The 27,541-nt window shown below is 43.8% G+C and overlaps 1 protein-coding gene across 1 annotated transcript in view; it reads left to right on the forward strand.

Moving 5' to 3' along the window:
* The first annotated feature begins 4,853 nt into the window (after positions 1-4,853).
* The window catches only part of LOC147902962 (etoposide-induced protein), a 30,567-nt gene continuing 7,879 nt past the window's right edge, over positions 4,854-27,541 (forward strand). Inside the window, exons 1-3 of the mRNA XM_087373582.1 lie at positions 4,854-5,071; positions 14,132-14,197; positions 26,392-26,527. Of these exons, the coding sequence (XP_087229708.1) occupies positions 4,911-5,071; positions 14,132-14,197; positions 26,392-26,527 (363 nt within the window). The 5' untranslated portion in view covers positions 4,854-4,910. The remainder of the gene's footprint in view (positions 5,072-14,131; positions 14,198-26,391; positions 26,528-27,541) is intronic.

Consider the following 27,541-nt stretch of genomic DNA (forward strand, 5'->3'; position numbering starts at 1 on the left):
GGCAGAGGAACTTGTCCGCTACTGTTTGCAATCTAATTGATCTAACATAGGGCACCACCATGGGGTCTTGAAGTGCCTGTTATGCCACTGCATTGTTAGAGTACATTCTGTAATTTTTTATGTTTTGCACCTAATCTCTGTGAGTGCCAACACCACGCCCTGTAGTTGTTCGAGCCACTCCTGACCGACGAGAGGAAGAACCTTGTGACTTGTACTACATGCTTTGAGAAGTTATTGACTTTTTTTGTATCCTAGATTCTACATTTACGGTTGTATGCACAAGTTTGGAATACAAGCTCCCTCTTCTCTTTCAAGAGTGTCTTTGGGTGTTATCTTGGCTCCTTCGTAGTGCCTTTGTGTTTGCCACTCCATCCCCCTTCACTGTCTCTTCCCCTTCTCCTTCTCCCTCCCATCTCCCCTCCCTACTTCCCTCTCCCCCTTCCCTCTTTCTCTCGTGGAAACACACTGCTACAATCCGAAAGCTGCTTGTGTGACACAAGTGGATGGCTCGTGCTTGCATTGCTCTCACAAGGAAGTAGCTTAGAGTGGATGCTCCAATGACATCCCTTCAACATCCCCACGACACATGAGTCACCATCGAGACTACACATAAGTGCAATGCCCCACGACATTGGAATTCATTACAACCATAATTCTTTGGTGCTAATGTCATAATACACATAAAATGCCAAAAAATTTAATGATTTCAAGATATATAGCATAAGCTTTCAAGATGGCTCCATAATTTCAGTCAAGATGAAACTTTGCAATGAGGAGGTTCAATGGATCTTTCATGCATTGGCACCCCTGGAGTGGATTCTTCCTTTTTTAACATGTGCTTTTCAAAGTATGTTTCTTTATACCCTAAGCATCAATATGTCAATCATAAAATTACTATCATCATTATAGCTATGAAAAAATACATCAAAACAGCTTCAAGAAATGGTTGTCAATAGATATTTTGATGCTTTGGTACTATTGTAGGAACTTCACAATTCTAATTTTGAAGTTAATATCGATGGTATTGTTCATGAGTTTTTAAAACTGAAGTGAGGTGATGTGACACATCACAACACAATTGTTTTGCATGCTAGCTAAAAAGCTCAACTTCTACTGCCCTTTATTTTGCACATGCAAGCTCTCCTACAATCTCTCCATCCCCTCAAGATCTCTCCCTTTCCTTTCCATCCTCTTTTAGCTTTCCCTTTCCCCCTCCATCCTCTCCCTTCCTCTCCATTCTCTCCATCCATGCCATTTTGACCCAATTTCATCTTCAAGGCTTATAAGCCCTTACCTTGTATTAATTTCTTCATTGCACTCTCACTTGTATTGTTTCTTCATTCCACTTCTTTTGTAACATGTATGGAAGGGAAAACAAGTTTTAGGATGGGCACATGGATGCATTTGAAGGGAATAATGTACCTCTTGCTTGTTCTTGGTTTAGTTGTGTGTTTTTGCTCATTGCCTCACTCCTTCCCTTGGGGTTCTCATGGTTCTCATAAAACGCTATGTGTTTTTTTTTGTAGGCATCCAATCTCTCCAACTAACTCAACTAGCATTCAAAGGCATTAATTCTTCTCATATATTCCCATGTAAGTATCAATGTCCATCCCCCTTTCCCTCTCCATCCTCTCCCTTTCCCTTTCCCCGCTCATTCCATCTTCCTTTATCCTCTTTCTCCATCTCCTTTCCATCCCCATCCTCACCCCTTCCCCCTCCTTTAATTCTTCCCCCTTCCTTCTCCCTGTCACCTCTTTGGAATCCAATGTACATTGTTAGTTTGTATATCTCCATCCCTTTCCCCTCTTTTTGCATTTCCCTCTCCTTCCTCTCCATTCCTTGTCTTTTCCTCTTGCTTTCCTTCTTTAAGCCTTCCCCCTTTCTTCCCCTTTCCCTTAGTTAGTCCTCCCGTTAGCAATTTTCCTTGCAGCTCTTTACGCATGGTTCTATGCATTTTTAGAGGAGAACCCAACAAAGGTACATAATCTATTTTATATAATGGATGCTTATTGTGTGGTGTCAGGATCAAGATGGAGTTGGCCTAAGACCTTTGGGCTTTGGATGCAGAGCTGCTAAGCTGGGAGGATGATTTGCATATGAAATGGATGGATTGGGGAGTAGTGTTTAAATATTTGGAAGCCCCACAGGGTTTGGGTATTTCTTGTAAGTAGAGGTTTGAATGGCCTATGTCCAAGATGAGGGAGCAGTTTAGGGTGTGGCTTTGTCAACCCCTTAATTGGAATGCTTAAACGATTATTTGTTCTTTCAACTACGTCCGTCTACATTGCCTCTATTTGGCACTTTAGGAAGTCTCACATTGGCAGGAGGTATAGATGTTTCTGCGCAAATTATTATGGACACAGAATGATAGAACAAGAATTCATTTAATTGCGTGATATCTACTCAAGTACCTAAATTGAACAGTGGTATTGGCTTGCGAGATGTTGCATTACACAACTGTACCTTAATTGGCAAATGGTTGCCACAATTTCTAGAGTGGAAGGTTCCTTGGGCTCAGTTTGCTTCCCGGTATGTAGAGTTTGCAAAAGGAACCGGAGTTGGGATGTGGGTAGGTCAATCCTGCTATGACAAAATACTTTTTGAGTTTCCTGTGAAGGTATTTGGCTCAAAGCTAGTGTTGGGGAGGGTTCAAGCTTGGAAATGCTGCATAGAGATGGCAAGGAAGAAGTGGTTTACATGGGGATGCCAGTCTCTATGAATCTATTTGGTGGGGTTGTGCTACATTAAGGGAGGGTCAACCTTTAGATCTCCTTAATTTGTAGGTGGTTCGATCTCTTCATCGTAGAGAAATACAAAGATGGATGGGTTTGTGGGATGCTAGAGTGGCAGATTGGAAGTCAATTCTAGACCTGATGTGGCTTCTTAGATTAAGTCTATAGGAGAGAGAGGTCCTAGGATGGGTCTTGGTGTTTATTCTGTTGAATTGACCATCTAATGTAATTCCATCTACTTAATGGAGACCTAGATAGTGGCGGATTGATAGCGAACGTCAACTAAACCGTGCAATAGTTAAGGCATTCTATAGAGCACTAACAATCAAATTCATTACAGTTGAGAAGTGCAATAGCAAATGGGCTTGAGGAGAAGCCCAATATGGTGGTTTAAGCAATGTGGAGAGCTATGGAAATTGGGGGTGGTCAGTAAAGAGAAGTTCTAGAAGGTTCTGTTGGCATGTCTTCCAGTCAGCTAGAGGAAATATGGCGCGTTGGGTCAATATTAATCTGATGTGTGTCTTCTGCAAGAGATAAGTGGAATCTATTTGTTATCTGCTCTAGATCTGCCCGGAGGTGCGGCGAGTTTGGAGGTGTATTGCCTTGGCTATTAGAGAGGCTGGTATATGGCATGATTTCCCTTCCTGACTATCTTGGAGGGTGGCCCAGTTGCAGGAACCTGAGAGATTTTGATGACCCTTTTAGTTACATGGCCACTTGTTAGATCAAGGGTTTTGCTTGCTATATGGATGCTACAACACTCTGTTGTTTTTTGTGATGGTGGTGGAAGAAACGGGTTTAGGGTTCCCCTATTGCACTCTGTGAGAGGATTGTTGATGGATTGCAATAGGGCATGGTCTGGAAGAGAGCTTGTCGATAGTGGAATTGTGCTAGAGATTAGGTGTCTGTGGTGTAATGTTGCTGTTTTTGGCTTGGCCCCTAGTAGTTGACCACTTTAATAAGTTTTTTTCTTCGTCTTAATACAAGACAGTAGTTTACACAAAAAGAAAAAACATTCCAAAAGGTAGGGCGTTAGAGTCAATGCACACTCTGAATAAATGTGCGATGGAGAAATTTTTTGTTGACATGGTGTAGTAGCCAAATCCCTTCAATGCATTTAATGAAGCTCTGCAATACATGTAGAGAGCTTTGTGTACAAAAGCATGCCATTTTCCATTGGCACTGTCCAGAATTGAGGTGCCAGTGCTCCAGCTATGCTCAAACTTGGGGCGATCCTCCAAAACTGGCTACTAGTGCCGTGTGCAGTGCGAACAAGGTGGGGATCCCACTAAGGCCTTCCCTTGTGGATCGTTATTATAGGTGTAAGTGTAGTTTTTCATTATGTGCAAATGTATGCAATGGAATGGTTTCTCCAATATGTGAATGAGGTACTTTCTTGTTTGTTGGGGTTGTCAAGGTTGCTCCATATATGGTCTAAATGAGAGTCGTAAGTCTTGGTTCTTTCAATTGTACGTTGAAGCGAAAGTAGTCCATCATGGTTTGTAGATTTGTCGATTGTGGTATATTTTAAGAGGTACCAATACTGAAGTCACCACTACGGCCTTGCTTTCAACAAGGTGGCACAAACACTAAGTCCCCATTTAGAGAAAATGTAAAGTAGCTTGGATAAATATTACAATAAAATTTTCTAAAAGGAAAGGAAAGGTGTAAATTATATGGAAAGGGAAAGAGAAAAATGCAAGTGAAGGCGAATGAATATGTAGATGAGTGAAAAGAGAGGAGAGAAAAGAGATGAAAGAGGGGAAGGAGCATTAAATATGAGTGGAGACGTGGCCATTTTGGCAAGAGATCTTCACTTAAATAATATCACATGCTTTTAATAAAGGTGGTGTCATACAAAGTAAATGACATAATAATTCACTACCCCTCATGTAAGGCCAAAGACTTGATCCACACAAAGTGACAAAGTCATTTAGGATCTCCACAAAGAGACAAAAACGTGAACCTGAAAACTCAGTACAATGGCCTAAACTATCACTAATCCTAACATAAAACACTAAACAAATCAAATACATTGCAACAAGGTGAAAATTTCACTAAGGACATGCAGATTAGGAGAACCTTTAAATCCCTCTCATGTTATTTGGCTTTAAACCGTCAATGGTTTGGTTAGATTGACCTTCTGGTTGCTGTGTTTTCAGTTGAAAGCTTCGTCCCATGAACGGGAACACCGGCTTTATCGTCCCCCTCTCTGTCCGAGCCCCCACGATGCAGACATTGAAGTCTGCCTTCGCTCCATGCCTGCAATACGGCCGCCTCTGGTTTGCCGGCTTCAGGGACGCTTGCTGCCTTCATCGCGCTTATTTCTTCTGTCGAAGGTGCCCTATTATTGCCTTTTTTCTCAATGCTCTCCTTCACACACGGTTTTGGGCCCAGACGCTAATTTCGCACCTATGGGGATATATAATGACAGAACGCTTGTAAAGAAACTACACAGTGCGGGATCAGACCATCTAAAAAATCACAAGAACATAGCTGTCCATGGGAGACATCTAAATCCGAGACAAATATCTTGGTATCCCTTGGGTAGTATCAATAAGAAGCATAAACGTCAATTAAAAGGATGAAAGGGTATATGATAGGACATTCTAGAATGGTATAACTGTCTCTTTATAGGGAGGCTTGAGCCCTAATCCCAGGATGCAGGTGATCACTCTCATGACTAACGTTATGAAATTCGCCCCTGAACCATAGCTTCCTTTTTCCTCCAGCTAAATAACTGTTGGAGAATAAGGGTCAGCTCCCCACATGTAAGCCTCCAAATGAAGAGAGTAGGGGAGTGACACATGCAGGAATAAACGGGGATGATGAGGGAGAAAGGGGTTGTCCACATGGGCAGCACAGTGGCTGCCATGTCGGCAGCATGCAATTATCCTTCTTGGATTGGGTTTAGATCCATTTTGGAGGGCAGGTCTGTCTTTTGGACAGCCATGGTGTAGGCCATACACATGGGCCTCTTCCTGTTCACAACGTGCTCTCATTGTAGGCTTTAGTAGCTGCAAGGTGAGCCTGCCTGCTCACCCTCCTGCAGACCACAATATGGCTCTTCTACCTGTGTGTAGATGTGTTCCTGGAAGGCCCAAAAAGTGCAGACTGAGAGGCCAAATGAACCTCCTTTAATAGGCTTGGAGCCCCCTGGAAACTGTCCAGACCGTGGCTGACTGGCCTTATCCTTTGGCCCCTTCCATGGGCACGTGGCTGGGCTGTTTCCAGCCCCAAAGCGATCCCTACCTATGGACTGCCAGGCAGCCAATAATGCTGACAAGGTGGCCCATGTCACATGTGGCTGTCCTAAAATAAGCATAAGAAGGATGTCTGTCAGCTGCCCACATGTCAGCCCTAGTCCGTCCCCCCTTCCTCCCAGCCTATGCTTTATGTCATCCTCCGCCATGCCCTCCTGCTAGGGCCATTTATAGGAAGGTTGGTTGGTGAATTGCATGTTGCCAGCAGGGCAGTCTGTGACTGCTACAGGCTGGGTTGGCCAGTCTATTCTGGCCAGCCAGATTCAGAAGAGCATTCAGCCTTATATAAGGTCCCCCTTAGCCACTAGCATCAACTGTGAGTATAAAGGGTATAGAAAAATCTGGTTCTATAACTAGCTTCTCAAAAATGTGACTTTGCCTCACTGCTGTTAGAAAACCTGTTCTTCAAAATGAGTAAGTGGTGCTGCTCAATTACCACTTCACGGTGGTTTGCATGCTCCTCTTTGCTTGTGGAAGTCAGTGTAGACTAGTGTGGGAAATCTCCTTTGCTGTTCGAGGCGGCATGCTGCTTCGAGGATCCAGGCTATTTACAGCAAGAGGATAGGCCCGTGGCATACTACAGCAGAAAGTTTAACGATGCCGAAAAGAACTATTCAGTGTATGATAGAGAGCTCCTCGGTGTCATCCAGGCATTAAAACATTGGAAGCCTTTCCTGTACGGACGGACTTTGCTCAGCATTTTTCATACTTACCCTTTCTTCATGACTTGGGACTCGGTCGCATGGTTATCCCTTACTGGGCCCTAGGTGTTTTATGAGGGTGAGCCTTCTTCTTGGGCACTCTCGATCCGCCGACAGGTGATAGAGCCTTGCTCTCTTCAGGATGTACCACATATTCCTTTCAGAGCTTCACATGTTTCAGTGGACACCTCTTGGGAGATTTTGGCTAGCATTTCCTCTTGGCACATTTGGAGAGCCAGATGCACAGAGGCCTTGGATGACACCCAGATACACCCATCACAGGTGTTCATGGGTATTTGGAGTGACACGGTTCACACTTTGATAGCCATATGGGCTAGCATGCAGGGCCCTTCACAGGCAGCCTCTTCTAGGAGGATTGTATTTCTTTGAGTTTGGAGGGGTTCTTCCTTTTTCTCGGAGGTTGCTACCGGATTGAGATGGCACTATCAGCCCCAATCCTTTCTTTTTGGCTCTTGAGCTTTTCATGCATTGCATGGTGTATTCCATATTCCCGTATGGAGCTTGCTATAACGGTTTTCTTTAATACTTAATAGAAGTCTCTTTTTTGCCCCAAAAAAAAAAAAAAGACCATCACATCCGACAGGGACTCAAAGTTTACGTCTAACTTTTGGCAAGCCTTGTTTGATAATTTTGGTACTAAGCTGCAGATGTCCAGCACTTTTCGTCCGCAATCGAACGGCGAGATGGAAAAGTATAATGGTATGGCATTTGATATTTTAAAATCATATTGTCATGATGCTCAAGGAAAGTGGGAGTAGTTTCTTCCACTTGTGCAGGCCATTCTGAACGATACCTATTCTTCGAGTGTTGGTCGCACACCTTATGAAGCGGCGTTTGGACGGCGGTTTACCTTACTCCTCACCCAGATAGTGTCTCCATCTCTTGAAGCCAACAAAACCATCGAGATTATGGAGTCCGTGAAAAGCCGCATCGCCAAAGCTCAAGCATCGATACGTGCCAGGCTAACAAGTCCAGATGAGATGTCCAATATAAAGAGGGTCAATGGGTGTATTTACGCATTATCAAGCAAAGATTGAAGCAGGTGGGCAAGCGATGCCCTAAGCTATCCTTCAGGATCTTCGGACCATTCCCTATTATTCAAAAGATCAATGATGTCTCAATGAAGTTACGCCTACTAGACAGTTGGACTATGCACAACGTGTTCCATGTAGCTTGGTTGAAGCCATATTTTGGATCTCCTCTTTCAGAGATTTCTGACGAGCAACAACCTGAAGTTCTTGATGAATCCGAAGTTTTGCAGCCAGAACAGATCCTTCTTCATAAATTCAAGCATGGGTCAGGACGCAGGATCCGTGAGTTTTACACCAACTTCCGTGATCGAGGTACCCATGAAGCAGTGTGGTTGGACGAAGATTTTTTCTAGGAGTTTCCCCAGATATTGGTGGACTACTTGGAAGCAATGGACCTCCCGCTAAGTTAAGGAGGGAATGTCACATGCACCCTTGTACTTGGGTACAAGGTGACACTCCTTGGACAAGGGCTCACAAAGGGGTCACAGCATACGACAAAATCTCCTATCTGGGAACTATAATGCACTTGTCGATGCACAAGCTACGTAGGTCAGTCTCTCAGCCTTAGGTCAAGTCAGTAATTCAGTTCTTGTTCACTAGTACCCACTGGAGAACAGTAGGTTAAGTGTTTCCATCTTATAGGTTAGGTCTTAGCCTAGGCTAGGAGCCCCTTTAGGCCCCCAAAGGCTGGACAGGTAAGCAGGGAAGGCAGCCTGCGAAGGCTGCCCAAAAACTCCCCTGGCAAATGAGCCAGGGAGGGCTTTTATAGGCTGGTTGTAGGCCATCAGTCTGTAAAACAGACCGACTCAGTGGGCTGTTTACAGACTGGGTTGGCTCAGTTCCAGCCCTATAAAAGGGCCCTTGGCTGCCCTCTTTCCTCATGCCTTCAGCTCTCCTACAGCTCCACTTCAGCCTCCTTGTGCAGCCCCTGAGATCCTCAGATCTGGCCCTGCTCTAGCCTCAGTCCCTTGGCCATCAGTTCAGCCTGATCTGAAGGTGTCCACGCAGCACGACAGTCGGAGGTTTGGACCAGCAAACGGAGAGAGGTTTGGACACTGTTTCCTAAGCTTTCTTAGCTTTCTTTTACAGGGTACACAGCCTACTTCTTAGCTCTATTTTCTCAGTCATATCTCAGCTCTCTCTTAGTATCTATTACTCTCAGCTTTTACTCTTTCTCAAGCAGTAACCCTGCATTCTGGTAGACAGCACAAGCCTCTCCCTTGCCTTGCAGAAGCGTCCTACGTTGTCAATGTGGACAGCATCAAGGTCTCGGTATTGGTCGGCGTTGCCTCTCAGGTCTTTGGGTTTGTTATACGTGTGCACAATGAGCTCTTTAGAAGCGCGTTCCGTGCTCTCTCGGAGAGTGTTCTTTGTATTTCTCAGTCCTCCAAGTATAAAGCAAATTCTCCCCTGATTGGGGGAGGGGCCCCTCAGTGGATACAAGGACCTAATCGGTTGTTGACCCTATTCTCTCTCTACCATCATCTCCTTTCTCTCTCTATGGTAAACAACGCTCATTCCTCGCTAAAGGTTTAAAGAAGGTCTTTTTGTGAATTACACGATCAGATTACCGTTGCATGTTACATATAAGTAGGTCCCATGTCCACGACATAGCCTATAATTCTCTATTTGTACTTCAATTGGCTGTGTGACTTGATTATATTCCAGAATCCAGATGTGCACCATCAACCATTATAACCTTCATAGTCTCAAGGGAGTAGGCTGTAAAAAAGGCCTACACCTAGAGTAGAAAATTGGGCGACTATGTGCCCTATAGTTGGCGAAACTGGGGCTGAATTAGCAGGAGCATATGCTACTGTTTGAAGCTTATAAAAGCATTGCAAGCAAGGATGGCATAAGTTGGGGCTGCCTCTCAAGGCATGCTAGGGCAATGGTCAAAACAATTTGGAATGGAAATTATACACCTCATATACGGTGAAGCATCTTGAACTTTTAGTGTGTGGGGGCATCTTTACATTAGCTCTTAATTAATGTGAACTTGGTTTGACTTCTTGATTTGGGATGAAGCTTTTGAAACATTGATTGCAAAGATATGCTGATAAGTAGACTAGAGATCGGTCTTGGTAAAGTAAGTTGCATCTTGAAGGTGATTTATGAGATCATCTATTCGGGGATGTAGGTACTTGTTTTCAATAGTCTATCGATTGAGCTCCTTGCTTTTTTTTTTCGCAAAAAGTAGTGCTAGTTATATTGCTTGAAAACGAGAGTACAAGAAGGCCTAAAAAGGCCAGCGAATTTGTATCAGCCATTTGATGTGGATTGTGATGCTTGTGGGGAATGTGTTGGGGAAACAGATCACCAAAGTCTGAGATACTTCTTGACTTAGACAAAGCTCTTCGAGAAGCACATGAAATGGGCAAACATGCTGTCAATGTATCATTTTCAGATTGTCCATACTCCAGGAGTTCGGAACAAAGGGGCAGATACCTTGTCTCGAAGACCCCAGGTGAACAACGTGACTATTGCTTATCATCAAGATCTGGAAAACATGAGGGAGCAATATGCTAATGATGCAGATTTTGGTGAGATTTTTCAGCAAGTGCAAGAAGGGCAGTCCACCAGTCACTATTTCTTGAAATCTTGAAAGATGGGTATCTAATGAAAGATGACTGCCTATGCATCACCCAGGAGATGAGGAATAGGATTTTGGAGGAGTGCCATCTACCTCCTTATGCTGGACATTGAGGAATTACAGCAACAACTCAAGCACTATCTTTTGGCTAGGGATGCGGAAAGATATACACCAGTTTGTTACAGAATGCTTTACGTGTCAGAAAGTGAAATGTGATAGACGGAAGACACCTGGCCTACTTATGCCTCTTCTTGTGCCACAGGCACCGTGGGAAAGTATTGCAATGGACTTCATTTTTGATTTGCCAAGATCAAAGTCAGGGAATGATGGAATTTAGACTATCATTGATAGATTCAATAAGCAAGCTCATTTCCTTCCGGTTCGCAAAACTATTAAGGCAGATCATATGGCTAAGCTTTTCATGGTACAAATCTTTAAGCACCATGGTATGCCTAATTTCATTGTCAGTGATCGAGATCCCAGAATGACCAGTCTATTTTGGAGAGCTTTATTTGATAATATGAGGACAAATCTGAATTTTTATTCTTCCTCCATCCCTAGACAGATGGTCAAAGTGAGGTAGCAAATTCTACAGTGTTGGATACTCTGAAATGCTACATGGTTGACCAAGGTTCAGACTGGGAAAAGTACCTACCATTGGTGGAGTTTGCTTACAATAATACAGTTCACAGTTCCACAGGGAAAGTCCCCTTTGAGGTCATCAATGGGAAGGTGATTCTGCCACCTATCCTGAGGACCAAAGATGATATATTTGCAGCTGATCAGTTTGTTAGAGACCTCTAGACAGTTTTCAGCCAAGTCGGGACAGCAATTGAAAGGTCTCAAGAAAAGCATAAAAGAGCTGCAGATAAGCATAGGAGACAGTTAGATCTCAAAGAAGGGGATTGGGTGCTTTTGAAGTTTGAGAAAGCTAGGCTCCGCAAGCTAAAGGACAAGCAAAAGGTGTATGCAAAGTTTTCTCCCAGATACTATGGCCCTTTCAAGGTTACAGAAGGGATTAATGAGGTTGCATATAGGTTGGCATTGCCAAAGCATTGGAGGATTCACAATGTGTTTCATGTGAGTCTTCTAAAGAAATTTCAGGGGCCAGAGCCTACAGAGCCAGTAACAGAGGATCCACCAGAAGTGGATGAGTTGGAGGAGATCCTTCAGCTAGAGCATTGTCTACCATACTGTACGCAAAGGTCCTCAGTGCAAGGAATTTTACAAATACCTTGTAAAATTCAAGAATTACTCGGCATTGGATGCCAAGTGGATGGATGAAGACATGTTGTCTGATCATCCACACCTTTTGGATATTTACAAAGAAGCTTTTCAGTTGAGGCCAACTGAATAGAAGTCGAGGGGATGTTACCAAGCTGTAAATACTCCAAAGTCAAAGTTCTAGTTGACCATTTATTGATCATAATTATTGTGTTCTTCATTTATTTAATTATTTTCAAAGAGCTATATTTATTTGGTCAAAGTATTGACTTTGGTCAAAGATACTTAACTATGGTTAAGTAAGCCTAACCCCGGTTAGGGAGACTTGGCTTTGGCCAAGATGGTTAACCACGGTTAGCCAAAGAACCAAGACGTTGACTTCAGTCAGATAGTGTTGACTTTGGTCAACAAGACTTGGCTTACGCCAAGAGGGTTAACTTCGTTAACCAAGATGTGTCAACCTCGGTACATCAAGCCAGGTACCTCCCAAGAATTCTGTGCCTCTATGTAACGTGTGGTCATGCTCCCCGTGGTGAGCTCTCGCTCATCAAGCTCCATCTCAGGTGTTTCTGCTAGTGGTGCTGGATTGGTCCTTAGATCCCACGACTGAGCAACATCCTCGACCCTCCACCACAGAGTCTGCATGACTTCTCACTCAGAGTAGTTTCGCAGCTACCAGGTTTGGAGTTGTCACTATTTTGCCTATGGTGTCAATTGTGCCCTTGGGATTCCGCTCTGTGCATGTAGATATCTTCCAAATCTTGCTTGCCACTAGGTGGCTCCACATCATAATCGTGAGCAACAAGTAATTGCTTGTCCAATTTACGCTATGACAACTTGACAAAGACAACACTTAACTGATGCCTGAGTCGCCCTCCTGCACGCAGGGGACCTCCTTTATTTGATGGAATAGATCACTGAATCAGAGTCTTTAGGCGATGATATGGTGTCAGAGAAAGTAGGGCAGCACACACCTTACTACCCACAAGTGGGATAGGTTTCCCACAGATCCTTACTACCTCTCAGAGCTCACTCATAACGTGCACACAAGCAGCAAATAGACACCACTTAGATCTGGCATAAGGACAGCAAATTAGGTAAGCCAAAATAACTTAAGCTCCATTTTGTTTGGACTGATCGTATGCAACCTAAAGATGTCCTATCTACAACAACTGCAAAAGAGAGCCAAGTAATCTCCCTACAACTGCTGGAAGCCCTCATTGCTGCATACCTTCAACAGGGTTGAGTGGTGACTGACCGAATAAACCGAATCCAATGTGCTTCTATTTGTGGATGTGGGGAGGGTAGTCCCCTCCCCCCCCCTTCCCCCCTTCTCCCCCTTCTCCCCCTCTCTCTCGTCCCTTGAGCTGGCCAACCAGGCCCCAACATGCCCATCAATGCCAGATTTGATGTGAGCAATAACATGTCTGACCCTTGGATCTAACGGCCAATCAGGCCTGCCATGCTGGCTGACGTGGATCAGGTCATCCTGGCCATTATTGGTGTCTTGATTGTGCTGGTGAAGGCTACACAGATGCCACGCGTTCCAGCCCCATGTGGGGTCATGGACAGCTCCACAGTGGGTACAGCAGTCCCATGTGGACTTTCAAACCTTTCCTGAGCATTCAAATGGTTTCAACAAGTACATACATGCACAGCATGGGCATTTGGGGATCTACACAACCCTTAATGAATGTCTGTTCCCCATATGTCAGCCATCTGGCAGACCATAGTTTACCAGTAACTAATCCCAAGGTGCCAAGCCCCTTTTCTATCCTCATTTTGGGGCTTACATGCGGGCTCCTGACGACTCATGTAATCCCTTGTGTTGTTTTGTGTTATTCACCACCCATCACATGCCACATTTTTGAGATAGTAAGGCTGACAAGCTATCTCGAGAGATGCTGTGCACACCATTTTGTTGTATCAGAGTTTGTTCTTGGCCCCATCGATCATTTTGGTCTTCAGTGGGTGGTGTTCTCTCATTGGAGTGCTTCACAGGGTTCTCATAGGAGAGCTTACCTTTTTTGCTTGGGTTCTTATTCTCCATTGGGGAACTTGTTTATTGTGATTCAATAAGTGCAAGGATTAAAAAGAGAAGCCCAGTTCGTTCATGTAGGTCATTCATTTATTCTTTTTCTTTATAATCCATTTGTATTATGACGTGAACCAAAACCCAAACCCATAAGTATTCCTCATCATGATTATTGAATCAAATCTTGATCCCTAGTTTTGAATGTGCTTTTGCCTCTATAGGAATTTGGTGGCAATGTTTTGAATCTTATGTCTGTTATTGGGCCTACATGCTAGCTATTGCATAACATTGATGAGACTCTCTATAGAACTAAAGGTTGAAGGTTCTGGGCTTCTGAAATTTCTTTGACCTTTTTCTATTATTACCTGTCTCATAGTAGTTTTTGGGCTTCTTTTGAAAATACCAAATTTTAATGCTCTGCTATTTATGTTTTCTTTTTTTGGTTGATTTAAAACAATTTTAAAATCTTCAAAGCTGGAGTAGCACATTGTTGCAAGTACAATTTTCTGATTGAGCTTTTTGTCATGGCAGGTCGCATAAGGTCTTTGTAAAAACTGGACAGTGCTTTGTGCTGAATGGATGTATCTTCCTCGGAAGGTGATGTTCTAGGTGTCTTTCTTCTCTTGCATGAGATAAAAATATAGGCAAAAGGGTGCAAATATGTGTGGTAGCTTATGCTAAGTTAGTGGGGTTAGCGCTAGGTGGAGAATGAACCAAAGATCTAAATAGGAGGATATGGGGGGAGGACTATAAAAGCTTCACCTCCTCCCAAATGTACTCCTCCCATCATACCATAATTGGACTAAGGGACTAACCAAGACCGGACGATCTAGGGTCAAGGCCTGGCTAACCTAAAACCTTGGATTGCGTCTAGGGTTAGGGCGTAGTCTAACCTAGGGTTTGGATTAACCCAGGGTTACTTTTCCAGGATTAGTAGAGCTAATTAGGGGAAAGCATGTAATAGGGAGAAGTCTAACTCACTCACTCTCCTGCTAACTTCTGAATTGAATCGAGATAGAACTGAAAGAAAGCACACAAACACATGTGCTATTGCTCTATGTGTGTGTGTGTGTGAGAATCTGAGGTTGGGTTGCAATAGCCACCTCTCCAAAGAGAGTATTTCTGAAATATATATGGCCAAAAGGCTGAATAGAACTGAGCCAAAAGGCAGAAATAATGCTGTTGCTTTTGCTGAAGGATTTCTCCTTCGTGTAGATGGAAGATGGCAATGGTGATAATGTGCTCACTGAGCCTCTTCCGTACTGCTGAATCAGAACCGGGGCATGCTGCACTGGAGGCGCCTTGGTGAGGAGTTCTGGACGAAACCCAGAGGAAGACTGGACCCCAAATTATTAGGGCAATCGTCCTTTTATAGGCTTTTAGGAAAATCATCCTTATAGGCTTTTAGGGCAGGACTGGTCGACGCTGACCATTGACCAGGTTGGTCAAAGGCAACACTGACTGAAAAGTCAATTCGTTGACTTTTGACCGGAAAAGTCAACTTTTCATTTGACCTGCTTTGTTATCTGCTGATTTCTGTACTGCTGCAGCTGCTCTTGCCAAAGGCAGATATGCGATGGGCTGCAAATGCCCGTGACAAAGCATGACTCAAGTTTGAAGCTTTGCATGTGAAGAAAGTTGCAGCGTGTGCCTGTTAAATAGGAACATGCAAGCAAGCCTAAGTTCAGTGCCGATTAAATAGGAACATGCAAGCAAGCCTAAGTTCACATGTGAATTAATGGTTGCATGCAGTACACTAGAGAAGCATGCATGCATGCAGCAGTATTTTGGGCTGCATGCAGTGCGCATGCAATGCGTGTGAACAGGTAGCAGTTGCAGTAGGCTGCGTCTGTCTCATACATTCAAGTTTGCAGCAGTGTTGGTGTGCCTGTAAGCATGCAATCACTGTTAGTGAATTGCATGGGTTGCATGCAATAAGGCAAGCATGCAGATAGTTGCATGTAACAATTTCCATTCCAGAAGGTGGATGCCTGCATGAGTACTTTTAGCTATCTGAGCGTTGCTTTTTTAGAAAGACTTGGCTTTATGAGTGAAAGTTCTAAAAAATTCAAAAGCTAATTATAACTTTAACTTTGCAAAAGCAAGCTAGGTTCTGCTTTCAGTAAAGCAGCCATGTATATTTAGACTAGTACGTCTAATAAAGGCACACACTAATATAGACGACTGATCAGTAGCCTCTATATTTGGCCTAGAATCAGCTCCCGAAACTAATCTGCCATCAGCTTGCTACATCTGTCCAAGCTATTTGCTGCTTGTCAGCAGTTCTCGGAGGCCAGCTACTGCCACGATTGATGCCACATAGTAGCATAGGGTTCTTGAACTACTAACGTTGAAATTGGAGCTGACCCATTGCTCCAAAGGTTGCCTGAAATGCTGCACAGATTTGAGCTGGTCCCACTACTGCCTGCACAGAACAGCAGCGCCACCCCAGAGTGTCTGGAGGGCTGCACAGAAAGGCTGCACAGATGTGACCTGATCCCACTGCTCCAGGAGTGCCTGAGGTGTTGCGCAGGACAGCAACACCACCCAAGAGTGTCTGGCGAATTGGACAGCTGCAGCACCAAGTTCTGAATTGCTGCTCTTACAGGATAGCCGCCTTGGTGGTTTGATGAAGTCTAATTGCTGCGATAAGCAGCACAGTTGAAATCAGTTGTGGATTGCAAATACCAAGTACCCCAAGTCAGCATCATTTGTCCTTAAGTTTATTTTCCTCTATTGTCCTCCATGCTAGGGAAGCACAGGGGAGTAGCCGTACTGCATCTCTAGACTATTCTTTAATAGAGATTGAGGAGGTCATCTCGGAACTTTGGCCTCATGAGCTAGAAGTTATTATATGAAATATCAACCATCTTCAAGAAGAGCTGAAGACCACGCCAATGCAATCCATTGACAGTAGGATGGAGTAGTAGTAGTGAGGATGACATAGAGGACCACTTCATTTGATGCTTGAACAAAAACAAATTCTTTTGAGGGCTGGTCTACCCCACCTACCGATGGATGTGCTACATTAGAAGTCCAAAATAAAATTAATACTGATTGCCTGGCAAACCCCAAACCAAATAATCGATTAAAGTTTTGAGCGGGGTTGTTTTTTACTAAACCACCATTTTGTTAAAAGGGTGTAAAGAAAGATTCTATTTATCAGTTTTGGCCACTTGTATATACATTTTGATTACTTTTGTCCGATTTTATATCTTTTCTTAATTCCATGTTCATTATTCTGATAATTTTCTAAGTAAAGGCTTTATTTTTTTCAAGGTATCCTGCTTAGAAAGTTTGGTACTCTGTTTTTTTAAAGAAGTAAGCATGTATGTCTGTGGTCGTTGTTTAATTCTAGTTTATGCAACTCCTTGGTTATTCCTAGGTAATCACAGTTTGGCGAAACACCTGGACTGGTGGATTCTTGTGGTATGAGACGCGGGGATTGTGGCCATGTTTAGCCTTGGATTTGGCTAATTGGCATGGATTCGGCCAGTTGCATCACTTTGGTGATGACAACAAGAACAGTATGTCATTAGATAGCCCACTGTTCAAGAAATCCTTGGTGCAAAAAGGCCACTTTGGAAAGAGTAAGCATTGTGGACAAAGATAGTTAGAAATAGGCATTGAATTGATTTCATTTCAAGATTGACATTGTGAGTCAAGTTGTATACTTGACTTAGTTTCCACCCATCCCTCTCCTTGAAAAGGCCATTTGTACAGCAGTATGGCATGTCTGGGATCCCCCATTATTATCTTAAAGGGGAGGGAGAGAAGAGAAAGTCTGGAAAGATTTTCTAGAATCTAGTAATAGATTCACAAGTCCAAGTTGGATTAGTTTAGACCTTAAATCTTGAATTTGGATCCTATGGAGGTCTAATACCACTATAAAACATCCATCCGGATGACCTATTTGGATCATCATAAGTAAGGAAGAAGGAGACTAAGCAAAAATAAACAAACAAATCAAGAAGCAAATTTGACCCCCCCAAAAAAAGGAATACAACTCTCTCTCTCTCTACCTCTCTACCTCTCTCTCTCTCATGCGTGAATGAAAGAAAGAATTTACAGAATGAATGTATTATTTAAAACATTAAAAACTAAAGGAACCACTTACACTTATGTACCATTTTTGCAAAATTACATTCCTAACTTAGAAAGCACATGCATACTCAATTCAAGCTTACTTTAAGAGAAAACCATTTGCCAAGTTCCACAGTACACACTGAAAACCAACAGTACACTGCATTTTCATGTTTTGTGTTTTGCTCAAGTGGAACAGCAAGGAGTCTTAAATGCACGTGAAAGAGCGCAGTTTGGGCACCCACCTGGAAAACAACCCCAAAGGATCCTGTGTCAACAATCCTCTCTAGAGCATGGCTAATGGTTGGTTTGTGCATTTTAGATGATTTTATTTGGGCACTCATGGCACTTTATGAGAGGATCACCTGCAGAGTGTGTACTCCACAATGCATGTTTGAGGTGATGAGTAGCACCGACGATGTGAAGCAGGGATGCCCTTTGATTAGCTGAGACACTGGTTCCGATTTTGCCCTATGCAGATGATGTTATGATCTTAAACACAACACTAGCTCTACAGAGTCATTTGATGGCCTTACAGGCATTTTGTGAAAGTCGAGATATGAAGGTCAATCTTGACAAGACTAAGATTATGATCTTCAACACTAGTGATGCCCATGTCCGACCCAAGTCATTCACCTTCACACAAGCAAAGGTCCTGATTGTCACATCGTACGTGTACCTAGAGCGCACTTTCACAAGACCACGGTTCAACATGAAAATGCAGCTCACGCTACACTAGCGAGAGGACATGTACACACGAAATCTCTTCTCTTTGACTCCACAGTGTGTTTCATGATGTATTTAGATAGCACTTTTCGGTCTTTCACAGAGGTTAATAAACCTTTCTTTCTAGCAAAGTTTTTGCCACCACGAGCAACATGCTTCCTTGTCAATCTCTAATGAACGGCCATCTCATTTATGGGAAACGTATAGCCATTCCTACATTGATAGCAATATTGAATTTGAGGAGTGTAAATTGTGACTTTGCCAGGTATTGGATGGACTTCACACCAACTGGTGATGCACTTGGCCTTGACAACTCTACAGCTGATGGTAGTGGACGCGTGAGCAACATGCTTCCTTGTCAATCTTTGATGAGCAGGCATCTGATTTATGGGAAGTTACATTGATAGGGACGTTGAACTTGAGCAATGTAGTTGTGCAATCGCCAGTATTGGACGGCCTTCATACCAGCGGGTGATTCACTTGACCTTGACAACTCTGCTGATACAACACGGATATTGTAGGTGGGCAATAGCACAAGATATGAATGGCTACAGCTTGCAGGAATTTGTTAGAGTGGTGGAACAAAGGATTGTAGATGAGAAGTAAGGGATCGTATAAGGGTCAGGGGAAATTTGGGAAAGTAGCAAAAGAATGGGAACATGGCCCAAAGAAAGGGCTCTGATACCAATGTAAGGAAGAGAAAATTAGAAGAAACAAATGTGGGGTAGAGCAGCCAAAGGGAAGGGTAGAGGGAGTGAGGAAGTAGGGGTGCAAGGTTTGGGGGTGGGGTTGGGGAACAGCCTCAACCAGGACAAGTCACTTTTGACCTTGGTGGGTTAACAACTCCAAGCCAGAGCCCTTGATACCGCAAGACAGTCCTGTAAAACAACCCATAGAAGTTCAAGATAGCCGATCACCTCCCAGCCGTAGGCTCAATACGTCGAGCCACCTCGGCACGTGACTGCCGGAAGCTAGCGAGCCTCAAAGTCAAGACATGCATCTCATACCACATGAAACTTCCTCTGCTACTTCTACCTGGCCAACAGGTACAGGAAGAATAATATATGTAGAATCCAATCTCTGGTCATCATATTCTATTTTGTTTTTTCAGTACCAAACCTTAGGTTAGACTAAATCCTAGCCCTAAGATCTAATACAAGATCCTAGGTTAGCCTGACCATGACCCTAGACAGTCCAGCCTAGGTTAGGCCCAGTTAGTCCAATTATGGACATAACATTCTCCCACCTTTAAAATAGAGTTAGAAAAAATAATAATGATTCTCAGACTATACTTCTGATCCGAAATCACATGTCAATAGCAGTATGTACAATGTAGTATCCATTAGGAAACATGGAATCTAGGCAATGACCATGTATGGCAAATTGAGAAGTATCAGTTCTAGAATCCTGAGTAGACTCAAAAATTGATTAAGGCCCACTTACTCAATTCTCATCCAAGGTTTAGGTACGCTACATTCAACATCCTGTTGAATATCCTCATTCTGATTCATCTCAGAATCATAATAATGTTGTAATCTTTCAATATCATGCCAAATATACTTCTCTTTCATATCTGGATTCATCATAGTATTCGCAGGCTAAAACCCTTAGAATCCATCTGAATACCCATAGGTACAATGGACAAGTATCAATGCAATTGGCAAACTTAGAAACTTATTACTGCACTCTAATTAATGTCCTTAACAGAAAGTTAAATAAGCCACAATAGTGACAACCTTACCACATGTCATGAACATTTAATAAGCTATCCATATCCATCAGGTATGTCTTTTTTCAAGACTCCTTGCCAACAGGAAATCCATGATACTACAAAGTATCAAGCAACTGAAGTTCTCAACATGAACTTCATTCATAATCACATTGGCCCTAGTATAGTGATCAGCTTTACTAAGCAGTGGCTAAATAACCTTAAAGGAAATCTGCTGTTTGACTGGATTCCATCTGAAGAACGTTCACTGTATGCCACTTATTGGAATTACAGGCCCATTGTTATTGGTTAGGGATTCCTACCACTTAAGAATTCTGATGCATTTATCAATTGTATCTGCAGTGCCCCTCTTTATTTGTTGTTATCTTTCTCTTTTGTTGGGGGACGTATTTTAGCAAGCACTGGGTTTACCCAAGAGACTCTGCGGTCTTGCCTGAACTCGATCTGGCTTGCTTGCCCACTCGGCTTGCTGACTAATGTGCATCTCTAGTGCTGATCCGTATACCTTGGTCATCAAATGAGCTACCATGATGGTCCGGCAGTTACCAATGTCCATAGGGTCTCCTTTGCGATGGTGTGAGTGGTTCGAATCTTTGGGAAGGCTTTATTGAATAGCTTGGCCAAGGTCGGTGCGTGTGTTTCCCAACCATGGCTAGGTGGGACGAGGAATGTTTGAGATGTCTTGCTGGGGCTGGTTGGGGGCTTCATATAATGTACTCACATCGTTCTACCAAAGGGCGAGGTCTTGCGTGGGGCATGGTGACTTTTTCTCTAAGAGTTTCATCTAGACTACTTTAGAGGATATTCTTGCTCGTGCATAAGTAGTATATATACAATCAAGAATGTTAAAAGAGGGGTTCGAAGGAGGAGAGATCCACGACGAGACTCCCAACATCTAGCCTCCCCAACTAGAGAGAAACTCTTCAACACACTATCTACGGATGTTTTCGATCCATAAGCTAGTTTCACCCCCACCAAAGGCCTTAGAGGCGGTTTCATTCTGACAGCAAAAGGCAAAATCCCCACCTATTCCAGCTCGTCCCCCTTTACCCCCATTCCCCCCCCCTTTCTATCTAGATGGTGTCCCCTTACCGCACCCCGGTTCCTTCAGATATAGTCTGGCATCACTCTAACTACACACCCCCCCATTCAAATCCCAACCTTCAGCCCCGATTTACCTTGAGCTCCCTCCAAAGCCTACCTCCACTAATCAGCCCTCCTCTTGGCATGGCTCTCCTAGCCCTCCTCTTGACCCAGCAAAGATTCTTCAGACCTCCTTTGGGCCTTAGTTTGACTTGCACTATGCAAAGACTCCTCCATTGGTTCACCTTTGCAGAACATGGGACCTATCCCACCCACAACAGCCACTATTGCGTGAGTTTTGGTGCTTGGGACATTGGAACTACATAGAGGTTCCAAAGATATTCCCCATGGCTTTGGAGGGACAATGATGATCCTACAATTGCTAAAAGGCAATACCATAAGAGTTGTTGGGCGTGCTACCTGACCTTTCTAGGGCTTAAACTTCGCCGCTTCTCATACAAAGCAACGGACCAAATAATACTCATGCTTGAGGAACCAGATTTGCAGATGAGGAACCAAATAATAGTCATGCTTGAGGATTGATTAACCCAATAAGGTTGGAACCTTTGGATTGACAACAAATATAGATCACACTTCAACCTATCCTTCCCCAAGGATAGGCCAAGGCTAGGCAAACTTGTGGTGATGGTGAGGTTGGAGACAAAAGTATAGCTTTAGGGGGTCCCCATTGGGCACTGAATCACTAGAGAGGGTGAGACAATTGTTGGATGTGTATTATGCTTCCAAAGCCAAGATTAACTAAAACAAGTTGGTGGTCTCACAATCCCAAAGGACGTACTCACATTGGGGAAGGCCGTTGGATACCTAGGGGTTAGACCACAAAATAGCTTGAATGCCTTGATATCTTGGCAAAGTAGTAGACTGCCCCTATCCTAAAGAATGTGCGCCGTACTTTCCTCTAACACTTTGCGTGCATTTGGGAGCAAGGCACGAAGGGGCTTTAGGAAGACCGCCAAGAGGTTGAAATGTTTTTGAGAGGTGGAATTGTTTTCAAGAGGCTTGGTCTACATGTATGGCAACTACCTCGCCACTCTCTTAGAGCACACGACAACCATCCCACTCTTGATGCCAAAGCCCAACTCCTCAGGCACTCCACCAACAAGGCAGCCTAGCACTCATTTCCCTTCACATCTGGGTCTACAAGGAAGCCAAAGGATGGGCGGGTTCCTCAAAATTGCTGGTACGATGACATTAGCGCCCCTTTCAGTATTTCTTTAACTTCTATTCAGTAGGCATAAAAAATACAGTAAAAGCATTCGTGTGCATCCGACCATAAACAGCCAACTGAATAATCCGTTCACATTCTGTCCTGCTATGCAAACAGTTCCGATGTCAGAAAGGCATCCTAGTCCAGTCCAACATTCCATAGCGACCTTTCTTCCATATCTGGCTAATGAGTTCTAACCTGGCAGGAGATAAAATCAGCGAGTCTGTCGTGGCAGCGTCGTGGCAGCTCCAAAGGCCAGCAAAACAGCCAATGCTGGCTGTTCTTGGCTTACAAAAAGGTCACCTTCAGCAAGGCAAGAACTCTGAAGGTTCTGAGAGAGCTATAGGGCTTGTGGGAGGCTAACAACTGATCAAAGGGCATAGAAAGCCTGGAGCAGCAGCATGCAAAATGGCGAATTGATCTGGAGCAGTCCTCAAGGGGTCTGGCAGTCGAAATCAGCAGCGACAGTCTCGAAAGCTTGAAAACAGCAAAAAGCGATTTCCTCTTGGCACCCTTCTGGCCCCGGGCAGTCCAATCCAGAAAGGTGAAATGGATTTGGTACCAATCTGGCACCCCAAAAGCATGCAAACAAAGATTTTGTGTAGTTTTGGAGGCCCGGAGCAGCTCAAACAAGTGCAAAATTTTGAAACAACCGGTGCGGGTCCCAATCCGCCCCATAGCCACGCCTCTCTTTGTACCCCCACCCAAGTGTGGCCTTTTTTTTTTGGGGCCTGTGGATTGGCTAACCACTTGTGGTGTAAGTAACTAAGCCAGACTGGAGTCTGGTTAGCCCAACCAGTTAGTCTAATCGGACCATGGTCTGGTTAGCTACCTGGGGTTAGGCTGACCTAAGCAAAGGTTTGGTAAGCCTCTTCTCTCGTGCCTGTCGTCGACCTTTGTCTAGGGATTCGCCTCAAGGCGATCTAGCAAATCCTGCGAATTGTTTTGCTTTAAAGAATAATCAATGTGCATATCTCGTGGTTGGCTAGCCAACGACCTCTGTTTTTGCATCCCTTGTGCGAGAATATGGACGAAATGTCTTTGATACTTCAGTGCACCATCTGGTTAGATCGTACAAGGGCATTCTGTAGGCGCAATATGCTTGCCTCTAGATGAAATAATATAAATAGGCTGCTTGCGCATGCGACCAAAACGGTCGTCTCCTATGCACGCATCTTTGCCATGGCTACAAGCTTGTGGATAGGCGTCTTTGCGATTATTGCTTTAGGGCAAATGATGGGCTCGAGGACCTTTGCTCAGAGAGCAAGCCACCGAAGCAACCCATGCACTTTGCCTATTTCCAAAAAGTTGCACCCACCGACGAAGTGCTCAGGATTGCATACTCAGCGCCTTCATCCGTATTGAGAATCATGCAGCTGAAATACTTGATGGCACATGTACGCATCCGTCTTGCACCAGGGTTTTGCGCCTCAATTGAGGACTTTCTGTTCAATTCCAACGTCACATCTCAATCTCCTTCCTGCTAGGACCGTCGCCAGCTGAGGAGGCAACTAGTTTGCGCTTCGATACCAATGTAAACCGATGGGAAAGATAAACTAGAAATGAAACTCTCTCTTGTCACTGTGCACACCACTAGGGCCTAGGACAACAGTTGGGGCCTGGAACCCCCCCAAGGTCTTTAATTTCTTGTTGAAATTCTGAGTACAAAGGTCTCAGCTCACAGGCTGAACCAAAACCATAGGTGAACAATCTTTTACAAGGGCCCCTGCTCATCATTTTTTCTGAACATGCCACTTGTCAATATTACTGCAACAAATTAATGAGACGTACCACCATGCACCCATTAACTGTTAGCGCTTGCATGCAATAGAAACCTCTAGACTATTCCTAGTCTCTGTGGGTGTCCCCACCAAGCAAACCAAATGCGCACGTACAAACAATAATTCTCTGGTTGACCAGGGTGAACCTCTTTGACTATTATTAAGGGCTGTGATCGACAGTCAAGACGTCTTAATTATAGCCAAATCCTCCAATCGAAGCTGGTACATCTTGGTTGACTGAAGTCAACCCTCCTTGGCCAAAGCCAAGCCTTGTTGACCGAAACCAACACTCTTTGACTGAAGTCAGCTCGGTAATACTCTGGTTGATTGTGGTCAACCCTCTTGGCCTAAGCTAAGTCTCCCTAACCAAAGTTAGGCTTACTTAATTAGAGCTAAGTATTTTTTACCGTAGTCAATACTCTGACCAATGAAAAATAACTCTTTGCACATAATTAAATAAATGAAGAACTCTTTAATTATGGTCAAATACCTGGTCAACTGGAACTTTGACTTGGAGTATTTACAACTTGGTGATAGTGGTACATGGGTATTTGAAAGATTCTGGAAGGTTCGTGGTCTTGGATGACATTTCCACAAGCAGGTGGTGCTATGTTTGTACCTTTGGTCCGTGTTGCTCGTGGTTGCCTGAGCATGATGTGGAATTGGACTTGGAGGTGCAAGCATTGCACGCGAATCTGGACTTGAGATTGAGGGAGTATCTCTTTGGCCCGGTCCTTGTGGGCGCACAGTGGATGATTGGGAAGGAATGTTGGACGAGAAGGGTTACTGCCACAGTTTGAGATCCCCCGAATGAGGACAAAGGGGCAGGATACCTGCAATGTGATAGGGCTTCATGTGGCTATTATTTGGGCAAAGATTTGATTGCCATGGGCAGATGTGAGAGAAATTGGAGCAGATTTAAGGTCTGCATGGACTGCCACATGCTTAGCAACCAGGCTGCAGTATAGGCAGCATGGACTGGGTGGGATTGCATGAAGGGCCTGGCCACATGGGCTGGTTGCGGGTAGGCCCGAGCTAAAGAGAGGCCAGCAAAGGGCTTAAAATGGTTTGAGTACATGGACTATCTATATGTCCAGATCTGGTTGGTCAGTAGAACAGGCCGGAGGTGGGTTGTTGGGCCGGGATGTGGGGTCAGCAGGTCTGCAGTGGTGGGGCAGACCAGTGCCTCCCCTATATAAAGAGTCATAGGCCCACGAGGCTTCTTAAGCGTTGATGGGACACTGAATCTCCTGAAGAGCATGCAGGAACAGCAGAGGAAGGGCGTTTTGTAGCAGCAGCATGCAGACTTATTTTTGGTGTCAAAAAAACGAGCCAGATTGATGTAGGTGGAAGGTATACAGGGAGCTGCCTTTGTACTCAGATTTATGCATGATGTTTTTGACTGTTCCAGATCTGTATGTCGATTGGAGTTCAGTTGCATGCACACATCATCATTATTGAGGTACTGAGCATTGGTGAATCTGAGAGCATTCTGCTTTGGTGTTCTAGCATGGTATTAGAGCTCTGTTTGGTGCATGCTCAGATTTTTTAGTGCATTTAAGAGGGGTATTTACATGGTACTCCTGCTAGGTCCTTGCTAGCCCTCTAGAAAGAAATATATGTCAGTTCTAGGGGTACTTACATGGTATATGTATCTCAGTGCTAAGGCTGCTAACACAGCCTTTAAGCTTCCTTTATTTGTGACATGCAATAGTTTACGTTGTGAGTTTTGTCTAACTGCCGCCTGGCAATGTCATGACCCTGTTGCTGTTTGGACACAATGCTTATTGCCATTGTCATTGTTGCATTTCTGGTAATTGATTGCGTGGATTATTTATCGTATTCAGAATTGATGTTTTTTATGATGAACATTTTTAGTGTTTAGCAGTGCTGTTTAGTTGATAGTAAAGTCTCGGATTTGAATGTGTAATGTTCAATTCTTAGCTGTGCTTGAAGAATGATTACTGATGTTGCTAACTCTTTTTGGTGCTTGTAACGCAGTATTTTCATCTTCCAGAACGTTGACTTTCCCATTTTTCTGGTTATTTGTGTTCTGTTATTAGTGGTAGTAGAGTCTCAACTTGAGCTGCAATTTTCGATTCTTTGCTGTAATTGATGATCCTTAATGGCTTTGCTAACTCTTTGGGTGCTTGTAATGCAGTATTTTCTTTTTTCAGAAATTTGTCATTCCTATTTTGCACTGGTTATTGATGTTCCACCATAAGGAGGAGCAAGCCCAAGGATTTGGCCTGTCCTTTCTAGGGGCATTGCAAAATGTCCTCGTTGGTGTTTGCTATGTGAGTGACTATTCCTCATCGATTGTTTTGCTTTATGTTTATTAGTGAGGGTGTGAGGATAGAAAGTCATCAATATGGCAGGTTTAAAACTTTCTTGTGTGTCAAAAAAGAAAAAAACCTTGTTTTGGCTTCACTGTACGAGAGTCCTCTTGTCTGAGCAAAAGCTAATCTTTCTCTGATTTTTCCGGATTCATCAATGCATTTAGTACCCAAAACCTGGTGTGGGTTTGTATCCCTCGATTTCTTCCACATTAATCAATGCATGTCAATCACAAATCCTCTTCCAATGTATGCGAAGTTAAAGTGGGGCAGGGAGGGAAGGAGTAAGGAGTTGTCCATGAAGATTATCCTAGTGTTTACATACCCAAAAGTACTTTTCCTAAACACAAGTGCATTTTAAGAGAACTAGGTCACATGAATAATGAGGCCTCAGAGGTAATACCTCTTTAAGAATTTACAGCAGCACCCAATAGCAACCATCTGCACTAATTACTGTCAAGGATTTTGGTGAGGGCGAACGGTACATACTAGGTGAGTCTAAGGCCAAGGGTCTTAATGCACCAAATTGTGAAATGTGCCTAGGGACAAATGAACTTAAAAGAACTCCAAGATAGGGGCAAATGGTGCATTAAAGTCAGACCCTAGAATGATGCATGTGGCATCTAGACTTATCTAGGGAAGTGTGGGCTCTGCAGCTAAGCATACAGAAAAGGAAAATGTGCGATATCTTTTGGTCTGCTTGTGCTTGGGCTACTAAGGTTGGTTGGGTGGAAAAAGCTTGTCCAAAAAGAAAAGGGACTGATTGTAAGAGGGAGGAGGCACCCTTTGCAGGATTGACAGATTGGACTGGTTGTAGTTCTGATATCATAGAGGGCTGGTTGCACAAATTTGAAGCATTCGCCATTTGTGCCATTTGTGAAACTAGAAGTGATATGAAGAAAATCCACGAGGCCACTCATGTTTACTGCGGCAACGGATAGGTGATGGATCAAACAACACACGGATGGTGTGGGC

This window comes from Dipteris shenzhenensis, chromosome 4 (genome assembly GCF_047967505.1).
Source record: "Dipteris shenzhenensis isolate YYH24624 ecotype China chromosome 4, Dip_SZ_1.0, whole genome shotgun sequence".
Lineage (NCBI taxonomy): Eukaryota > Viridiplantae > Streptophyta > Polypodiopsida > Gleicheniales > Dipteridaceae > Dipteris > Dipteris shenzhenensis.